General features: G+C 56.6%; 1 protein-coding gene across 1 annotated transcript in view; it reads right to left on the minus strand.

Annotated features, from left to right (window-relative positions):
• The window catches only part of LOC124093532 (transmembrane protein 132B-like), a 150,850-nt gene that overhangs the window by 119,449 nt on the left and 10,671 nt on the right, over positions 1-20,730 (minus strand). Inside the window, exon 2 of the mRNA XM_046445984.2 lies at positions 5,110-6,038. Coding sequence (XP_046301940.2) covers positions 5,110-6,038 — 929 coding nt within the window. The remainder of the gene's footprint in view (positions 1-5,109; positions 6,039-20,730) is intronic.

Genomic DNA, 20,730 nt, shown 5'->3' on the forward strand with positions numbered 1-20,730 from the left:
CCGTGGTTCTGAGGACTGGTCATCGTGAACCTGTCCAGTGCTGGAGTCCTTCAGGGCTGGCTCATCAGCTCTCTTTTCTTCTCATGATTCTTACTGGGAAATCTCATTCTTTCCACGACTCCAGTTATTACCATCAGACTTCCAGATGCACCTAGAAGTCTGTGTCTCTGGGCAAGAAATGGGAGGAGGAAGAGGTTCCAAAATCACCCTGAGCTCGGTGGCAGGGGCACAGCAGCAACAAAACCAGCAAGAAGCGGCCACCGTGGCTGTCACAAGGGAGCACTGGGCCAGGGAAGGCCCCCACGCCTGCATGTGTCCAGTCGATCCTGGCACCTGGGAGGAGGGGCCGCCAGCTCACCTCCCACGGAGGAACCTGGAATGTGAAGAGCCAAAGGGCCTCCCCGAGCCACGGCAGAGCAAGGCTGAACCCAGCAACGAGGCCCAGGCCCTGGGCACCAGCCTGTCACCCCACACAGACGTCGACACGTGTCCAAGTCAAGGACATGGCCTGCAGCGTTGTTCCAAGGGCTAGTGGAAAACGGGAGGCGACCTCATGCCCACCAGCCAGGGACAAGGAGCCGGCTCGCAGCAGAGGGCTGGGGACTATCCTCAGGGAGGCGCCCAAGGCCTGGACAGAGGGACAGTGGTGAGTCTACACAGCAGCACGGAGCGCGAGGTGGACCCAGCCGCGAGAGGGGCCGCGGGAGGGGCCGCGGAGCGCCGGCTCATCTGTGCTACACGCTGGTTTTTCTTTTACGAAGAGAACATTCACTGTGTCACTTTTATATAATTTAACTTTAAAAGTCATTGGCCAATAAGCTGATGACACACACAAGGACACACACTGTGTGATCCCCATGTGAGTTTCCAGAGATGGGGGACCACAGAAGGGCAGAGTCACGGGTGGGGCGGGGCGGGGCAGGGGGGGTCTCACTGTGGTGGGTGAGTTTCTGACATGTAAGAAGGACGGCCCCTGGAGGCCTCTGGACACCATGGCACACGGTTAACTGTGCCGCTCTGTGCCCTGCATGCTGTTGGGAAGCGGCTGGCCCAGCATGGTGTCCCGTGGTGAAGAGCGTCATCCAGGACATACGTAACTCTCCTCAGAGCTTCTTTTTCCAGGTCAACCTTCCAAATATGACACGAAGCCACCGGACCAGACCCCAGGGAGCACGGGGCGGGTGCTGTGGGGGAGGCAGGGGTCCTGAGGCCCTTCAGCCAAGACGCACTGCCCTGAGCAAGGCACAAGACGGTCCTGCAGCTGCTGCCCGGCCAGAGGAGCACCAGGCCCCACACAGGTGGCACCTCCACCCTCCACTGTACCCAGGGCATGGGACCACCCGGGGCAGAGGGCAGTGGGGGGTCTGCACATCTGCAAAAACAGGCGTGGACACAATGACCCCGGCCTCCTCCAGGGACTGCGAGGGTTAAAGTGATAACAAACCAATGTGGCTTGACACGGCCTGGATGTCCCCACAGCCACCGCCATGGTCTAGGTCCCTCAATTTCCAAAGCCATGACTCAGATAGCGCCATTAGCCTAGATGAACGTCCCCCTTCACTCACAGCACCCTGGAGCCTCGGAAGCCCACTCGCCCCTAGCGAACCCCAGGGCAGCGCAGACCCAGCCACAGGCAGGGCAGGCGAGGTGGCATCGTGAGCACCGCCCAGGCACACTCAGCCAAAGGCAGCGGGTGGGCTGGCAGGCTCCTCAACTGCCTTCATATCCACACTCCCCTGAAACCTGAGCTCGAGCTTGACCTGGGTCCAGCCGCGCAGGCTCCAGAGCACCTGTGTCCAGGCACAGTTTTCTCAAGGAAAACCCAAGTTTTATCTGGGAAAAAAAAAAAAAGGATGAATAAAGCCTGGAATTCTGGTGCCACTTGAGGGACAATCATCAAACAGGTGGCTATTTTTTTCATTTTTCACAATAGCCCAGATCTGGAACATGCACAGGTGGAAAAAGAAAATGTGGTCGCTGTACATGGTGGAATATTACTCAGCCCTAAACTATAACAAGACTTTATCATTTGTAGCAACATTGACGACCTCGAGGACCTTAGGTTACATGACATGAGCCAGGCAAGAAAGACAAATACGGCACGTTCTCATCTACGCATGGCAGCTAAGAGTAGATCTCATGGAGGCAGAGCTGGGAGGGAAGGAGGCAGGTGGAGGGAGGACGCTGATGGGTGCCGGGTGCCACTGGAGACTATGAGGAACCTTTAACGTTCTATAGAGCACAATGGGTGATTGAAAGCTGTATATCTCAAAATAGCTGATAGGAAGGATTCTGAATGTTCTCAACACAAAGAATGAATGTTTGAGGTGCTGGATCTTCCAGTTGCCCTCACTTGATCGCACCTGCATGCATGTGTTGAAATAAATCATTTACAGGTGGGGAAACCAGGGCACAGAGAAATCAAGTAACTTCTGCAAGATCACAAAGCCTATTTGTGGCAGCACCAGAATTTGAACCTGTGCCCCAGAGTCCATATCTTAACCACTGGGATCCACTGCCTGTAGCTTGAAAGATCAGCCCAGCAGGCTCTCTACGTGAGCCAAGGAGACGCTGTTTCACAAACAAGGGACAAAGTTCCAGGGATCTCTCTTGGTCCAGGAGACACTGCCTTTGTGGCCAGAGAGTCATAACCTTTCAAATTCTCTTGGTGTGTCACAAGATGGACCCCATCTCCAGCCTCGTGCAGCCCCCATCCCCAGCTCCTTCCTTGCACCCACAGGACTCTGCTAACCGGCTTTTCAAGACCCAGTGAGACCTAGACGCCCCTGTTTCCAAAGGCTACTCAGTGCTGGAGAAGAACCAAGGTCATTCTCCTCACCCTGGCCCTGTGCGGCACTCGGGTGGAAATGCAGCAGGAGGCGTGAGCACGGCCCCCAAGGCCCCCCGCCCAGTGTCCTCAACACCGAGAGGAGACCTCAGCAAATCCTGTGCCCAGCCAGGCTTGGATCCGGGCCTCGCTGGAGCCCAACGCAATGGGTAGCAGCCATTACAGAGGACAAGGTTCACACAGGCAGTCCCCTGGGTTGGGAGAGGGACACCTTCCCTGGGGCTGGAACATCCTGAGGAGGCACAGTGGGGACAACAGCCAGGCGCACGTGGCAACCGAATGACCGGCCATCGTGTAGAGCCCCGTCCAGGACTCAACCTTGGCCCTGTGGCAATCAGCCAGGGTGGCAGAGCGTGGGCAGGGCTCCCAGGCCCCCTGGCTTTGTGCCTCTGCTCCCAACTCCCCCAGACAGGGAAGCCACAGGTGCTCCCCCAGCCCGTCACAGAAGCTGCCACTTCTCCTGGCCTGCTCTACCTCTCGGGCCGAGCCTCCACCTGGGCACATGGGGCTGCCCTCCTCTCCTGTCCTTGCATGTGCTGCCCACTCCTCTGCCACCTTGGAGTCTCTGCCAAGCATGGAGACAGTGGTGACTCCCCACGGGGGCCAGCTCTAAAGAGCGCCCTGCTTGCTTCATTTGTTCCCACCATCTCCATCTCCAGCTGTCACATAGAGCAAAATAAAGCACCGAGGTGGCTTTGTGCAGCGCAGACAGGTCCGGACGAGCAACCCAGATGCCCAAAACAGGGCTCTCACTCGCACACATGGGCCCAGACCCCAACCCCACGCCCTCCCTGTGTGAGACCTCAGTCAAGAACCCAACCCAACCCCCAGCCTCAGTTTCCACACCCGTAGAATGGACAGGAGTGACACCTTGCCGGTGGCTGTGGTCATGCAGAGAGAGACGCAGGCGAAGGGCCAGCCCAGGACCAGGCACAGGACACAGAGCAGCTTAAACACAGTAACAGCACCGAGGCCTGGCCACCCAAGGACATGCCCTGAACACGGCGAGGGCCAGGCTTGGCGGGGACTCCGCGAGAATCAGCCAACCCAGGCCTAGGCCCACTCCTGTGCTGCCCTGGTCACTCCGACTCCCCACCCCACACACAGCACATGACTGGAGGTGCTGTCCTCGCGGGTCAGCACCAAGCCCTCCGTCCAGCGCTGCACCCCTTTATTCCAACCCATGACAGGGCTTCCAGATCCAAACGCCCTCAGCAGCCAGGCGGGCATGTGATGTGGGAAACGAGGAGGGACGGGGACTGTGGTGGGCTAGAAGTGCACCACATCCAACCAGAGCCCACAGTGCCCGGCCACCAGGTCCTCACACCTGCAGAGGAAGGAGCGTGTGCCCTCTCCCTGCGGGGGGAGGTGGCAGCTGGCTCTAGGCTCTCCAGGGACACCATGGGGGCTGAAGAGAGCTCAGCGGGCTCAGCCCTCCGCACACCTTTGTAAGTGAAGGTTTATTGGCACCAGTCGCCCCCGCTCACCACGGCTGCTTTCACGCTGCACCAGCAGACCCGGGGAGCCCCCGGGGTCAGCGCAGTCCACAGTGCCACCGCCCACTAACCCCCGGGGTCAGCGCGGCCCACAGTGCCACCGCCCAGCCAACCCCTTCCAGAAGGTCTCTGCCGGCCCTGTCTCCTGGCTCTCTCATCTGATCCTGAGGGGCTCACAGAGAACCGCAGAGTTCTCAGGCGGAGACAGGTCAGCACATGGACGGCAGTGGCGGACCCCTGAGCCCCTGGAGTGCTGCCAACTGCCTGGCTTGGCCGGGAGGGTCTGCTGCTTGTTCAGCCCAGCGCAAGTGCTGACTGGCACCTGAACCCTTCTCCTTGGAGCATTTCCTAAAGACAGCCTGCAGTGGACACAGCTGCCTCTGACTCAGAGCAAGGCACGAGGACCCAAAACAACCATCAGCAAGGACAGCTCTGTCTTCCAGCCTCCGAGGGAGGACAGACCTCCAACTTAGCCCAGGGCCAGTACGGGCAATCACGGCTGGCACTGTGTCCACACCACTGACCTTGGTGCTGGGTCCCCCTTCAGCTCTGGTCCCGCGCTCCCCTCCCTCACGCTCCCTTCCCAATGCCCGGCCCCCCCTGCACACGTGCGAGGGCCTCAGCTCCCTCCCTCCGGCCAGTAGTTACCCCAGCTGCGTTTATCTTTGACAAGCCCCAGCCAACGACCAACGCCACCTACCAGCCCGTAACTGGGGGTTTCCAAGAGCTGACCGCCACCCCACCCCACCCGGCAAAGCCTCTTACCGGAGGGTGAACTGCTCTGCCACGGAGCCGCTGGTCAGAGAGACCAGAAAGGTGGCTGTGTCCCCTTCGCGGATGAGGTTCAGCGGGACGGAGAGGGCGACATTCTGGTCCAGGCTCAGCAGGGACCAGCGCAGGTCGTCCTGGGTCGGGTAGACCACCACGCTGCCGATGCGCTCCCGGGCGGGGGGCGCCTGCGGGGGGCTGTCCTGGCCCAAGTGGATGTTGTTCTCCCACTTGCCCTCCTCCTCCAGGGGACACTGGCCCGCCGCGTCGGCCGGGTAGAGACTGAAGAAGAGCTCCATGGCCGTGCCCCCCAGCAGGGCCGGGATCTCCTCCTGGGGCTCCAGGTCCAGGCCGGAGCTGAACCACTCGGGCAGCAGCTCCAGCTCGGCCACGCACAGCCCGGGGGCCCCCTGCAGCCGGCAGCTGGCCGCCACCTCCCTGGCCTCTGGGAAGGCAAACATCTTGACGCAGGGCAGGTCCTCCCCGGGGTCACTGTCGTCCCAGGCCATGCCGGTGACGTAGAAGAGGGTCTGCACCTTGGGCCGGTTGGAGTAGATGGAGCTGTCGAGGATGTGGGGCTTCAGCTTCCAGTTGAAGGGGAACTTCTCCAGGTCGCCGAAGGCCGTGGGCGTCAGCAGGAGCTCCCGGGGCAGCGGCCTCTCGGCGGAGAAGGGCCCGTAGCTGGCGTTGACGGAGGGCGGGCCCCGGGCACGGTAGACGAAGAGGGACTCCACCCGGGCCTGCAGGCTGGCGTTGCGCGTCAGGTCCTGCCTGGCCTCCTTGAGGAAGAAGGACGCCTCGGCGCCGGCGATGCGCAGGTCAGAGGGGAGGAAGGCCGGCAGCGAGGAGAACCTCTGCAGGCCGTCCACGGTGCCTCGGCCCGTGGCCACTGCAAGAAGGAGAGCAGACAAAGATGAGGCCCTGTTCTGCCATGCGAGGAGATGACCCAACACAGTCCCCCCCGCCACCTAGCAAGCTGCCCCTGGCCACAGGGAAAGCCCTGTAATTCCACACAGCGTGTTCTTCAGGACTGTCCCCAAACCCTGTGGCGTGGGAAGGAGTCCCGATGGCCACTGACCCGTGGCCCCGAGGCGCTCGGCTGCCTCCCCCAAGGGCAAGCGTTACTCCTCCCATCTTGATCTCGTAGAGAGAGCCCCACACCCAGGTACGGGGTCATCTTGGTGGCCCCTCACCCTGCAGAGCACGAGGCACCCACTACGCCCGCCACCCAAGCCGGCCCCACCCAGGTTCAAGACTTGGCAGCTCCTGCTTCTCTCCCCCCACCCCCGGGTGTCAGGACCCAGACACTGAGATACATCCAGAGTCATCAAGAGGCTCGCGAAGCTCAGGCTCGGCATTTCCACTTCTAGGAATCCCTCCTTCTGAAACACTGGGGTGGGACGGGAGCATAAAGCTCTCTCCACGAGGCCATTCCTGCCTCGGCTAAAACCGTGAACAAACTGCAGAGCGTGCTGGAGCCAAAGCAGGGCCGTAAACCCGGGCTCAGCCACGTCCTGGCTGAGCAACCTGCCACAAGTGGCTGAACCTCTCTGTGCCTCAGATGTCCTCACATAAAGGAGGATATAAAGGCAGCCCCTGGCTTCCTGGGCCGCAATGAGGATCAGTAAATAAGAAGCGCTGAGAGGGGTGCTGGCCTACGAAAATGACCATCAACATGTACTCGCTGTCATCACCACGTGTCACCGTACCCAGACTAAGACGAGAGAGGCCTGAGGTTGTTACAAGGGCGTACAGACGGCTATGGACCAGGAAGTAGTTATGTGAACATACTTAAAATAAAACACTGATACGCATGAGGGATGCCCATAGGTGTCATAAAAAACACGTTATAACTGGTCATCACGACCACTCAAGTGTGTCCCCCAGAAGTTCCTGTGAGGAACCTTCGCTCCCCCAAGGCAGCCTTGGGTGGTGGAGCCTCATGGGAGGTACCTGGGTTGTGGGGGAACCTTATAAACAATTCCTGCCTTCCCTGAGAAGAGGAGCGGGGTGTCTTTTCCTTCTCCAGGAGCACCTGCTTGCCCTTCCACGTCTGCCATGAATTACAGCAGCAGGAGGCCTGCTCCAGAAGCTGAGCAGGTGTTGGCACCAAGCTATGCTCTCAGAACCGTGGGCCAGAATAACCTCCAACCTTTATAATCACCCAGTCTCAGGTATTCTGCTATAGTAACAGAAAACAAACTGAGACAGTCCCATGTGATCCTACTTGGGGAAACTTTTAAGTAACGTATATGTGTATGTATTTAAATGCATATGTACTTATGTTTGGGTATCTGTGAAACCAAAAAGAGAAAGATTTTTGCGATTGATCATACATGTTTCTCCTCCAATGTGTAACAGCAATCAAGTGTTGTTTGCTCATTGAAATGTATAAATCATGCTCATAGACACGGCGTGTGGGCCTGTGTGCTGCTGGCGTGTTCCTTAGGCTGCGCATCTTTCAGATGGGAAAACACAGCGAAAGCCAGCAAGCTTTTTTAAAGGGAAGACAGCCCACCAGGAATCAGGGCAGCAAATAAGCCAGGACCACAGAGAGGTTTTTTTCCTCTTGCCCTGAAATAAACCTTGCCACTGGAGCCCAGGTTTCCAACCAACACAAGGAACCTGACAGCAGAGTCCAACCTGGGCCTCACCAGAGGCTGAAAGGGCAAGGGAATGCCACCCACAGCCCTCAGCCCGGGGCACGCTTCTCTGCAGCCATTACAAAAACCCTGCAAACAGATTTCTGTTGATTGACGTAGTTTTCTTTCCCTTCTTAAAGAATTGTTTCTACTGAAATTTCCTTTCCTGGAAGATGATGGAATTCTAAATAGGAGATGGTGAAAAGATCCAGGCAACTGAGGGTTGGTGCATCCCCTCCCCAGGGAGGCATCTGGAGGAGGGGTCTCAGCAGCGTCACCACGGCCACCCCACGTCATGTTAACTAGCAGAGGACTTGTAGCTACTTGTTCATGAATCCAACTGTAGACTGTTGACTCTGTCCCCAGCGCTATGGCTGTTGAGGACATCACAGAGACAAGGTAGACCTGCTTTCTGCCCCAGGAACTGGTGAACTTTGGAGAAAGACACAGCTAACAATCAAAGCAATTAGGAAACTGAGGATCCAGACCCTTCCCAAGGCCGCCTGCAGCAGCGTCCCCCACCCCCCACCCCCACCCCCGCCGCCCCAGGGATTTGTTCTAATTGGTCAGGAAGGAGAGTCACACGCAAGGATGTTCGTCACTAGCAGGATCAACAGCGAGAAGCTCCCTAGAAACCGTCATTAGGGGGAGCCACACCACAGACAGTTCAAGCCACCGAGGAGACCCCAACGTCCACACATGTGCAGCCCCGAGAAAACCCAAGTGTGCTCCAGAGCAGGAAGAGGCCAAGGCCCTCCTCATGCGACCTTGGCCTGTCCACACACAGATCCCTCCCCACCTGCACGTGCCCCAGAGGTCGGGCCGCACTGGACTCACAGGCGAGAGGGAGAAACAACACAGAGGAATCAGCCGCATCCAAGGGGCAGCTTCAGGCTGCTGCCACCAGGGAGACCTGTGTTTGACAGTGTCCACTGTGGCAGGAGCACCCTTCCCAGCAAAGTTCAGGTCAGTTTGGGGGCTGCTTTCTCTCCCCTCTCCAAACCAGGAAGCCACATTCCCAGACTCCACCAGGGTGAATGGCAGTAGGACCACGGTCCACGGGAGACGGCTGCTTGGGCAGCGTGACGCCATCATCAGCCCACCAGAGCTGGATGAGAGGGTCCCATTTTACCTTCTCAAAGAATTTAAGGGAAGCCTGAGGCCGGGCTTCAGCACTGATTTACTCCCAGATGTGGGAAAAAAATTAAAGTAACTGCGAACCTAGCCACGCTCTATTCCTAGGGACGGCTTCTTTCTCCCTTTATCTCTATGTAGGAACTGGACGCCTCTTGGACATTGATTTACAAGAGATCTAAGACTGCACCTCCGCTCTGTACTGCCACCAAAGCCTACGTCTTACCTGCAGGAGCCGGGGGGGGGGGGGGTTGGGCTCCTGTTCCCCTGCAACTCAAGCTAAAGGCAACACACATTGCATCTGAAAGTGTCTGCGGAGGCCATGAATGATGGCTGGGGGGCCTTCCTCTGTCCTCACACCAGGCTGCAGAGAACACGATGCCTTAATTTGGGGCCCTTGATGAGGCTCTGAACTGTGGCCCTCCCACTGATCCCCAGGTGACATCTAGAAGCACATCCTCCCTCCCCTCAGTGGCAGACCCCATGGCCTGAGTGCAGAGGGAAGTGAGCCCTAGCCAACTGCTGATCCCGGGGCTGTCCACACTGATGGAGGGAGGGGGCCAGGATCCCTGAGGCAGGAAGCCCCACCAGGAAGGACTCTCACTGCTGCCCTCGGGTAGCTGGAGGCACAGTGGGGTCAGGTCCAGAGAGAGCTCAAGGGCCTGGGCGGAGGCTCTGCAGGTAGAGGGGAATGACTCAGGACAGCAGTGACAGATGGCCCCAGGGAGCCCCAGAGAGAGCACGGAGCAGACAGAGGCTGGTGACCCCTGGAGGAAGCTGGGAATCCTGGCAAGGATAGGGTGACCCCCCAGTGAGAGGACTGTTGACACTGTGGGCACACAGAGTACTCCCCTGGGTCAGGACTGGGGGACCCTCAGGCCTCAACCCAGATGGCACAGCGTGGACTTGCTACCACCCTCCCAGAACTCAGGCCCTTTCCCTGGTATCGCCAACCCCACCCAGAAATGAAGTCACCAGTTGTGAGGCCACCAGTACCCGGCCAGGGACAGGGCAGCTGCAGCCGAGATTCTTTCTCCAGTTAACACAACTTGGACCTGGAGAACCAGGCAGGCACAGAGGCTCCCTCCAGGGGCCAGAGGGCAGGTCTTTGAAGACCACTGATCTGTCCAAGGGTGGCCCTGACTAGCTGCTGACAATCCACAGCCACCTGTGGAGCCCAGGTACAGCCGTGACTCTCAGTGGCTCCGGGTCAGGAGGCCCAGGTCTGGCAGGAAGCCTCGGCAGGTGGTGCAGGAACTTCTCTGGGGTGAATACCTGGACTAGAGGACCCCTGTGCTCCCCAACCCCAGATTCCCCTTCTCCGCAGCCCACTCAGCCCAGTCATCTCGCCCTCCTCCTGTCCTTTGCCCTTGCTGGGAAGCTCCTCCACAGAGAGCAGAGCATTCCCTTCCCCAGCCGGGAGCCCAGGACTCCAGCCCTTCCCCAAGCCCTCTGCCTCTCGGGGAACTGATCTCCCTCTTTGCCACTCTGCAGTACGTCCAGCCAAAGGGAGGCTCTGGTAGGAGGACTAGAGCGTGGAGACCAGGAGAGCCAGGACACGTCTCCCTGCTCGATGACTTCTGCCCCCACAGTGTTCCGCCTTGGTCCCAGGTTCCCATAGCAGGGACCGTGGTGCCCAGCTTACTGCTGAGTCTCTGGTCCCTCCTAGTAGAGGAAGTTAAACAAATGCTCATGGAATGGATGTCCACCAAGTACGACTGCCTGGGTTCCATGCTTGAGAGAATATGTCTCCTGTGTTCCCTCCCAGTCTCTCTGGCTTCCTCTGGGGGTTGTGAACACTAACACGCTCCACGCCATTCATCTCCCTCTCCAACGTCATGTCACTGGGTCACAAGGTGCTGCGATTTCCATGTGGCAAGAGAAAATATCAATTAAAGGAGAATCAAGCCACTGAGGTGCCAGCACACCTGGGTCCACGTACCTGCCATGTCGGGGACCCTCGCGACACTTCTGAGATGAGCAGTCTCAAAACTGCCTTGGAAAAATGATAAAGCTGAGCCACAGAGAATTTCAGTCATCTGAACACGGTCAAGGTCAGGATTCACACTCGTTCCTTCCACCTCCAAACCTTTCCAGCTCTGCCTCCTGCCTGAGGTCCTCCTGGCCCAGTGGATCTACAGTGAAGGAGCCGGAGCTCAGCGCCCAAGGCCAAGTTCACAGACCCTGCGCCAGCCGGGAGGTTTCACTGCTCTACAACCACAGCTGGCTGTGTCCCCCATCCCAGGTGCCCACTGTCAACCTGGATCTCCAGGTGGTTCAGGAAGATAGGTGCGTCTGACTCAGGGCATCTCAGCACAGCTGCTACAAAGAGCCAGTGACCAGACCTTCAAGGCAGGGGTGAGTGTGGGAAAACACTGCCACCCGGAAGCACCTTGCAAGTCCCAGAGCCTCAGCAGGAACCCGGTGCAGCAATGTGGTCCAGAGGCCAGCTGCAGGCCACCCTGCATGGTGAATGGCCAGCTGCGTGGGCGGGTGCCCCTGTCCCAGGTGGCATCCCTCATGGCACCCAGGTCCTTCCACATCTCAGCACTGGAAACACTCATTACAGAAGCAAAAAGTGGGAAATGTCAAACACTCAACCACTGAATTCAAGTGCCACCAGTTTGGAAAATAAAATGGAAGAAGTCAGATAAGGTTCTGCCTTCTCAGCCAGATGGAACCCAGGCAGGGTAGAGAGAAGGCAGGGCCACTCGGCTGACCAGCACCAGCGCCAGTGCTGCAGTCAGCAGGAAGGGCCACCCTGCCTTCATCCCAGGATCAGCCTTCTCGGCCCTCAGGCTGGGCGGCCTGGGCAGCCAACTAGGGCTCCACAGGAACAGGAAGAGGAGGAGACAGGAAGTAGCTAGGATGGAAGCAGACAGGAAATCATCAGGAAGAAAAAGGGAGGAGCACGTCTCTGCTCCCAGCTCACGAGACCCTGGCTTCCTCCACTGGCAGGGCTCACGGGGGAACAGCGGGCCATAGGAAAGGGGGTGCAGAGTCCTGGCCCTGGCATCACACGTCAGAGCAAAGAGGGCATGTTGGAGCTAAGAGCCAAAACTTAATAACAGGCACATGGCCGCTGACAGGAGGGGACACGGGGATGTGGAAGACTTAAGTCACCCGACTAGTGAGGGTGGTTTCAGGGCCGGATCCTGCAGACCTGCTGGCTAGACTCCGCAGCTGGGCCATGGCTCAGGGGACTTGGACACTTTATCAGGTTCCCGGTCTCCACCCTCTCTAGGTCACCGACATGTGTGTCCACAGCTCTCCTCAGTCATTTATGAGGCACGCCTCACCTCAATAGTGAGGTTGTTGTCCCACATGGCTAGCTGCTGTCCACCAGCTCTGTGTGTGGCTTTACCTTCCCCTGAGCTCATTCCTGGGGCTCTGATTGTGTCCTGAGTCTGGCCACCTTCAGGGCCCACCTGCTGGCCGGTCATCAAGCTCCCTTGCTTTGCAGGCAAATGCGCACACAGATGCACCAGAGCTGAGGGCAGCACTGAGGACATGGTCACTGAGGTCACAATGACCACACAAGAGCTGGGGACTGTGTGGGGCTCCCTCCCCAAAATCCAGAAGTTACCACCTACAGGCCCGCAGAGCCCAGCTGTGGGGGGACAGGGACTCTGAAGAGGAAACTAAGTTAATACTTGGTGTCCTTATAAACAGAGGGATATGAGGACAGCCACACACGCTGGAGACCGTGTGAGGACCCGGGAGGCACAGCCCCCAGAAACCAAGCAGGGGCTGCCAAAGGACCAGCCTCCAAACTCTGAGGAACAACTTCTGTGTGGAAGTCCCCCGTCGGTGGCCTTGGGGACAGCAGCCCTAGCAGGCCAACAGAGGGACTGCTGTTCAGCACACTGGGCTGGCCTGTCATCTGTCTTCCAAGTCAACTTAGAATCACGTGTCCAGTTGCCCCGGTCAAAACTCTCACGTGCCCCGCTGGTGGTGAGGGCTGCACACTGGGGTGGCGGCACCCTCAACCCCCTGCCGCAGGCTCCCTGTCAAGTGTGTTCGTTTCCAGAGGGAGCAGGTGTTGTGTTCCATCCAGACACAGCAACACGTCCCCTCTGTAAAGCAAGATCTGAAGCACAGCTCACGCCACAGGCTGACCATGGGGTCCCCTTGAATGCACAGACACAGCAAGGGGGAGACCAGGGACTAGGGCACAAGGGTAGGGGGTGGGCGGGTCAGAGTTCCAACCATCAGGGGCAAGAGGGAAGCAGGTGGGTGTGTGCTGAGGGACGGGCAGCGGAGGACACCTCGGGCACGAACGCTGGGCATGCTGCAAAGTCCAGAGGCTGCTCTGCCACTGGCCCTAGGGGGGCTCCTGACTCACCATGAGCATATACTGTGAGGCCAGGAGTGAGTCGAAGGAATGACAGCAAGGGCACTGGCTATATTCTATAGATGGGACCCCCTCTCCAGGCAGAACCCCTCCAGTGCCCACTTCCAGAGCAAAAGGCAAGATAGTTGGTATTTATCCCCAGTAGCCTTGCCAAAAATAATAATAAATTATTCCCTAAGAACACTGAAATAACCCTCTGGAAAAATACGAGGTACCCAACTGTGGATGCTGATGCTCCATCCTGAGAGGGATGGAGGTAATACAGCCATGGTGTGACCGTGAGGACCAGAATTACATGCTAAGAACACAATGCAGGAAGTCAGAGGAGCTAGCCCCAGCGTGAGACGAAAAGCAAAAGAAAATCCTGCTTGGCTGAGCTACTGTGGCCAAGGATTCTGTTACTTATAGACAAATGCAATCCTTAAAAAAAAAAAAAAACAGAAGGCATACAAGTCAGCTAATCCTCATCTACATTTTTAACTCAAATGCTTGAGGTAGCACATGATGTTATAGAAGTGATCACAGAAAACTGGAGGCTTTGGGGAGGGCGGTGGAGGCCATGGTGCAATGGAAGTTGCAACAGAAGGGTCTCATCTGTCTCTAAACATCTTCCTGCACCACCGTCTCCAGGTTTGGCTGAGGGGGAGTCAGTGGGGTCTGCACGAACCCCAAGGCACAGACAGTCTTGTGCAGAATACTGGGCGCTGAGTATGGAACAAGGAGAGTGAGGTGGGGGACATGGCCACCTGTCAGGATTTTTTTAAATCCTGAACCCCCTGCCCCGCAGAGCACTGCCCACAGCTCCTCAGCCTCTTCTGTTCCCAGGTGTGGCCATGGGACAACTTCTGGCCAATGAACTATGAGCACAAGTGTCACACATCCCCTGAAAGCCAGAATCAATAGCTGTCACCTTCCACTGGGGACAAATGTCAGACAAGGAGGCCCTAGGGTATGGCGGAGCCACCAGCTGGGAGCAGCCTGGGTCCCTGATCCCCACACTGAGGACCCTACCTGCCAGACAAGAAGTCCTCATAGGCGGTGCTGAGCCACAGGTGGAGCAGCCACAGCCACCAGTGAGAACCCACTGTGCACCATCACAGGGTCTGGTCACATGTTGACACTCATCATCAGGCCCCCACTAAAAGCCTAACCCCTGCACACGTCCTTCTCAAGGTAAACTGCTGTGTGGGTAAAGAGGAAATCAGACAGGAAGACAGAGTGAGGAACTGCTGAGCCAATGGGAAGGATTGCCCTGGCGCCCAGATGTAGAGGGCGCATTACTAAGTGGGTTATAGGGACCTTTTAGTGACAGTGATTTTGACCTCCTATAGGCACCATCAGCTGTTAAACAGCAGGAAATTTTGATGACCTTGTTCTAATTTCCATTTATATTTATTCTAAATTGGACACCTCGGAGATTGTTTAAATAAGAGAAGGAAATTCACTAAGTAATCTTGACAGCTCGGCCGCCATCTGATAGGGAGGCAGCTGAGCTCAGGGGAGGCGGAGGGGACACCTGGGCTGCAGCTAGGCTGCCAGTTTACGCCTCAAGACGAGTCACTTGGTCCCCCTGAGAATCAATTTCCCTGTGTGTCAAGTGGGATGTCGATTCCTACTACCCCCCAAGGCCACTCCATGAGGCCACCCAGCAGTATGGCTCGTTACTGTGCAACAGGAATGTCACTCGGGCAGCCCCTTGGCTTTGGACCTCTCACTCATACAGACGAGACTTCCTTCATCAGTTCACTGTTGAAATAAAAGATGATTCCTTCAACACCATGCAAGTCTACACCACGCTGGAACTGAAGGGCAGTATTGCTGGGGAGTTTAGAGGTTGGCTAAGCTTCAGGTCTGGCTGGATTCAGCATTTAAAAGAGGTGCATGTTCACAAATGTCCTTCGGCAGATGCACGCTAAAGAAACTGTACATCCATGGAGTGCATCATCCAGCAATAACGTGGAGCAAATGATGGATACCCACGAGGACAAAGATAAACCTCAAACACACTGTGCTGAGCAGAAGAGGGCGCCCTCCAAAAGCTGCCTGATGTATGATTCCCCTTATGTAACGCTCTTGAAGAATCAAAGCTGAGTCGGGGAGGATGGGTCGGCTGTTGCAGGAGAGCAGGGCTGGAGAGCTCTGGCTACACAAAGTCAGAGCCCAGAACAGGGTTTGGGGATGGAGCCGCTCTGTGTCCTGATAGAGCCACACACCAGGAAGTGGATTGTAGTGAAGAATCAAGTGATTTTAAGATGCATCGTCACCTGTCACTCCTCGCCATCATCCATGAAGTTGATTTTATTTTCAACCTCCACGTCAGGGTGAACCCAGCATCTCCAGGCCTCATGTTTTGCTTCCTTCAAATCTAACTGGAAGTGAGGGAAAACTTTCCATTCCGTTCTCGGGGAAAACAACTCTCAGGGTTTCTCGTTGGCTCTGAGGGGCTGTGTGCCCACCCCTGGGCCAATGTCTACGGTCAGGGAATGACTTCTTCTGATTGGCTCAGCCTTGGTCATCTGCCCATCTTTGAACTAAAGCCAATGAATGGCCTCTTCTGATTGGCTCAGGCTTGAACATGTGCCCATCCCTGAGCCAATCACTTTGGTCAGGGAATGGTCTCTTCCAATTGGCTCAAATGCAGTCACACTCCATCCCATTAGCCTGGAGATGGAGTCACCCTTAGTGAAACTCTGGGAGGGGGTCCCCAAAGCATCACCAAGGTACTATTTTGACAAGAACAAGGAGGTTCGAGGTAGGGAACTACACAAAGTCCACCATCTGCAGCTGCTCCTGTTCATACCAAGTCCAGGCCTGCTGTTCCAGCCAGGGCTGCACTCAACACCTCTGGGGCAGGGAAGAGAATGGAAGAGGATTGCAGGAGCCACAAACCATTTTGGCAGCTACCCTGTGGGAAAGTGGTGCCTTTGCAGTTTGACGCACCATATTTGAAAGACAAGTTGGAGGTTCGAAACCCAGGACCCAAAGCAAGTCAACCCTTCCTGAAGGACTCCTGTGTGACTTCAAGAGCCATCTCAGGGACAGTAACAGTGCCAGCTCCGTGCCTGCGTCCTGAGCATTCCCATGGGGCTCCCTGCCCAGAAGGGACCGTGCAGGGCCTAAGCTCTGCTCCTTCGTCTGCCATCTCTGAATTCTGAAGAGTTTATCTTTGAACATGCTCCTTGGGAGTGACATCTGGTAGGACAACAGAGCTGGCCCACCTGCAGAGGAGCAGCAGGCCACATGCTTGTCTGCTGGTCCCAAAGTGAGTATAAGGAAACGTGCTGCATCTACAACAAGCAAGCGAGAATCCCCGGTTCTGAGGATCCCTGCTGTACATTCAAACCAGAGCTTGCTCCAAATGCAGAGGAAAGGCAATGATGTTCTCCAGAAGGAACTTGTCGCATCCTTTGTCACCCGTGTTTCTTCCTGCATCGGCCAGCCACTTTTGCTGAACATGGTCACAGATGAGAACAGAGGCGGGGAAACCCAGAGCCCTTTGCTCCTGCTCCTTCCCAACTCATGGGCCAGCTGCGGAGAAGGGGCTGGTAGGATGTGGACCTTTCAAGAAGTCAAATAAAATTGCCGAGTCAGTTCAGGGCAGCGCTCCTGTTGCTCCAGTAGGAACAAAACACCCGCACAGACATGAGTGTCGAGCAGGAGCCGTGTAACATTGAGGTATCACACGCGCGTTCACTACTCTGACATTTTCATTAAGAGCTGATATTTCACACTTACAATGAATGGTAAAATGTCTGCTATGACTTCAGGTTTTAATTTTTCCTTTTCAGAATATCATTAAAGAGCAAATAGAAACTCTACGGCAGGTGAGAGAGACCCAGGAGGGAGGGAAAGGATTTATACTCTGTGCTTTTGAAGGTACTTTTTTTCTCGTTGTTGAACAGGAGACTGCATCTTCCTCGGGCCCTGAGTGCACAGGAATCACCCTGGGAAGACAGGCAGGCCACCACCCCCACTTTTCTCTGGACACTTTGTCCAGAAGTTTAGAAGGCAGTCTCTGGGGACTCCATCTGGGTCACAGACATATTTTTTGACCTACCCAGTGGTTTTCTAAAAATGAAATTGGTTACAAAATATTCAGATTTCTGGCTTTTCTGTAAAAGTAAAATAAGCGTTGAGCCCGCTGGATTAGTCCCCTGACCCACAGCCACAGCTCGACAGCCCTGGCCACTGCTCTTTAGCTAGTGCCTGCACCATGAAGCTCACCACAGGCCCCACCACTCCCTACCACCCACCCCAGCTCTCTCACTCCTGTGTGTCCCCTGCCTGTCCCTCCTGCCCAGTGCCTAAGGATAAGGACAGCACTGAGGACAGCAGACTGGGAGTTGGAGGCAGAATCCCAGGACCTGCGGCCTGGACACAGACACCTGGGGTTCCCAGGGGGCACTAACTTGATTTGCCTCATGCAGTGGGGGACAGAATGTCCCTGTCTCCTCTGGTTCGTGCTGCTGTAGCAGAACACCTGAGGGTGGGTGACTTATAAAGAAGAGAGACTTATTTCCTACGGTTCTGGAGGCTGGAAGTCCATGATGAAGGTGCTGGCCTGTGGCAAGGACGACCTTCTTTCTCTGTCCCCCATGGGGAAGGTGGAAGGGCCAGCGTGCATGGGGACAAGGGGACCCGGCCAAACTCTTCCTCTCATTGGGAGTCCCCCCTGGTACTAGCGCACGAATCCGTTCCTCAGGGCAGAGGCTCCGAGGCTGCCTCACCCCAAAGGTCCCGTCTCTCGACATAGTCACACTGGGGACCGAGTTTCCAACCCATGATCACTGGGGACACATTGAAGCCCCAACAGTCCCCAAAAGAGATGTTTCCAAGTCCCAACCCCAGTTCCTACAAATATGACTAGTTTAGATTTGGGAATAGGGTTTTGCCAACGTGATGATGTTAAGGGTCTTGAGATGAGTCGTCCTAATGCCAATGACAGTCCTCATACGAGAAGGGACAGGATACCCAAGATACATAGAGACCCAAGAGAGCCCCTCATGAAGACAGACCCAGAGGGACCGCGAGGGCTGCTGGCAGCACCAGAGCCTGTCCCAGGCCTCTCCAGGGCCTCAGAGGGAGCCAATCCGCCAACTCCATGATTCCAGACTTCGGCCACCAGAACATGTAAAAACCAGTTTCCGTTGTCTAAAGACACCAGCTATCTGATGATCTGCCACAACAGCCAGCAAACAGGGGGCTAAGACACACTCTGGACATTGCAGGCCAGACGGGCTTGGGAGCCTGAGCTCACAGAGGACATCGCAGCTCCTTCCCACTCCTGAAACGCAGCTCACCATTCCCAGCACTGGAGACCACTCAGGAAGGGAGGGCGGCTCTGGAGGGCCTGGGCCCTCCCCTGGAACTGCCCAGTGAACCCCAAGTATCCTCAGGAGCAGGGGCTGGAGCCGTAGGAGCCAGGGGTCTTCGCCTCCCTTGGCCTGTTGGCCACCCGACTGCCTCAAGCCCTTCTCACGACCGGAAGGCCCCTCACACAGGCCTTCCACCCTCACACCGCCACAAAGCCTGTATCTGCCTGAATTAGTTTCTCAGGACAGTAGCAGAGAGGCCCCCCAGGATGCAGCCACACAGGCTGGGGTGGGGAGGCAGGCGGGCTGCAGGCCTGCCAAGGGCTTCTCTCCACGCAGAAGTCACAGGTCCACCAAAAACCGGATGAGCAGTAAAGGGAAGTAAAACAACCCAAGGATGGTCAACGAGCCGGGCAGAATATGTAGTGTTGCCAGGTCTCAGAGAAAAGGAGGTGGACATTGGTTGGGAATTATCACACATCCATTGTCAGAATCCAATCAATCAAGTGTTGGTAGTGATGATAAAGCAGTCACAAGCTAGGAACTGTGTGCCACAGGCTTACTGTGTGCCACTCATCTACCTTAACCTGTCTAACACATGTGATCATGTGTTCCAGATGTGTTAATTTGCATTAGCTCCTTGTACATTCTTCACATAATCCTGTGGAATACAATACCGATCTCATATTATTATTTTGTTAATACCAAAACAGGATTGTTACATAAATACAATTATTATCATATATATTTACGAATTAAAAAGTGAAAATGGAGATGACAAGGCCACACAGCAAGTAAGGGGTGGGGCCAGGGCTGGGTTCCCCAAGTCCAGGCTTAACTCCCAGGATCTGTGCCTCATCTTCTTGCTCTGTCACCCCCCACACACACACACACACACACACACAGACCCCCGTTACAGCAGGCTCCAGATTTCACCAAAGCAGAGAGGAGTTCAATTAGTGCCTTTAGCTGACTTCGGGACCTGGAAATCTGCCCACAGGGGAAGAAGCAGGCCCTCTGGGTCCCATTGGCCCAGAGACTGAGCCCCCTCCTGGGGGCAATCGATTCTCAACAATGGCTTCGAAAATCGTGGTGGGAAAAAAAGAGACTCCTCTCCCTGTGAACGCCCTGAATGCCGGCTGGAGCTCCTTGGCCTCCCGCAGACTCGGCAGGGGGTAAGCCCAGAGGCCAGGCAGCTGCAGGTGCAGCCTGGACCAGCCTCCGAGCTTCCTGGCCCCAGCGCAGCAACACCGCCACCTGCTGGCCGCGGCCGTCCACGCCCTCGAGAAGCGGTGCAGCGCTGGGCTCCTCGGGGCATCCAGACGCGCCCGCCTGGCCCAGGCTATGCGGGCCCCCGTAAGCACCGGAACCACGACCCTAGGCTGAAGCGAGAGAGCCTTGCCCCGCAGAGCACCAGGCTGGACGGGAGGAAGGCAGGGAAGCGGCCAAGGCAGTGGGCACCCTGGCTCTGCAGGATGAGGGACCCGCAGCCAGAGGAAGCACCCATGCCCACGTCTGTGACCTTGGGAATCACCCAAGGGCGACAAAAGGGACAGCGACCCAAGTGTCGCTACACTTGCAGCCCTTTCCTCCACCCTGTGTCCACAGTTCTGACCCTGAGAATCACAGGTTGGAGCTCACTTCTGTGTGTCCGTCACATCCCCGCCATGAACCATTGGCAGTTTCTACAGGGGCTTTCCTCTGTGTCCATGTCCTTGCTCCAGGGCATCCCTGCAGTCCAAGCAGGAAGACTGCCCCTGTCCTTCCTTCATGGACCACCTGAGTGCTCAGGTGCCCGGGTAGAAGAAAACTGTAAGCCACCAACCCCAAGAGAGACAAATGCAGGCTGTGTAGGTGGCTTGGGGCCAGAGTCACAATGGCTGAGGCTTCTGTTAGGAAACTGTCCCCACTGCCCCCCTCAACCCACCCTCTGTGCTCTTCCTGCCAATCCCTCCTAGCGCACACCAAGGAGTGGAGGGGACACTGTCCAGGAGCCAGCCGCCTCTGAACCAGCTGTCACCATCATGAGCTTCTCTGTCCTTCGGGGACATCCGAAAGAGGGACACAGGAAGCCGTCTACCTCCCGGGCCTCCTGGGCAACAGACGGGGTGGACTGGCCCACCACTGCCAATACCCAGCTGGGGCTGCGCTAATTACAAGGCTGGGCAGGAACAAG

The sequence above is a fragment of the Marmota monax genome, unplaced genomic scaffold, assembly GCF_021218885.2.
Source record: "Marmota monax isolate L192 unplaced genomic scaffold, Marmota_monax_Labrador192_F-V1.1 WCK01_AAM20220418_F8-fsc00092, whole genome shotgun sequence".
Lineage (NCBI taxonomy): Eukaryota > Metazoa > Chordata > Mammalia > Rodentia > Sciuridae > Marmota > Marmota monax.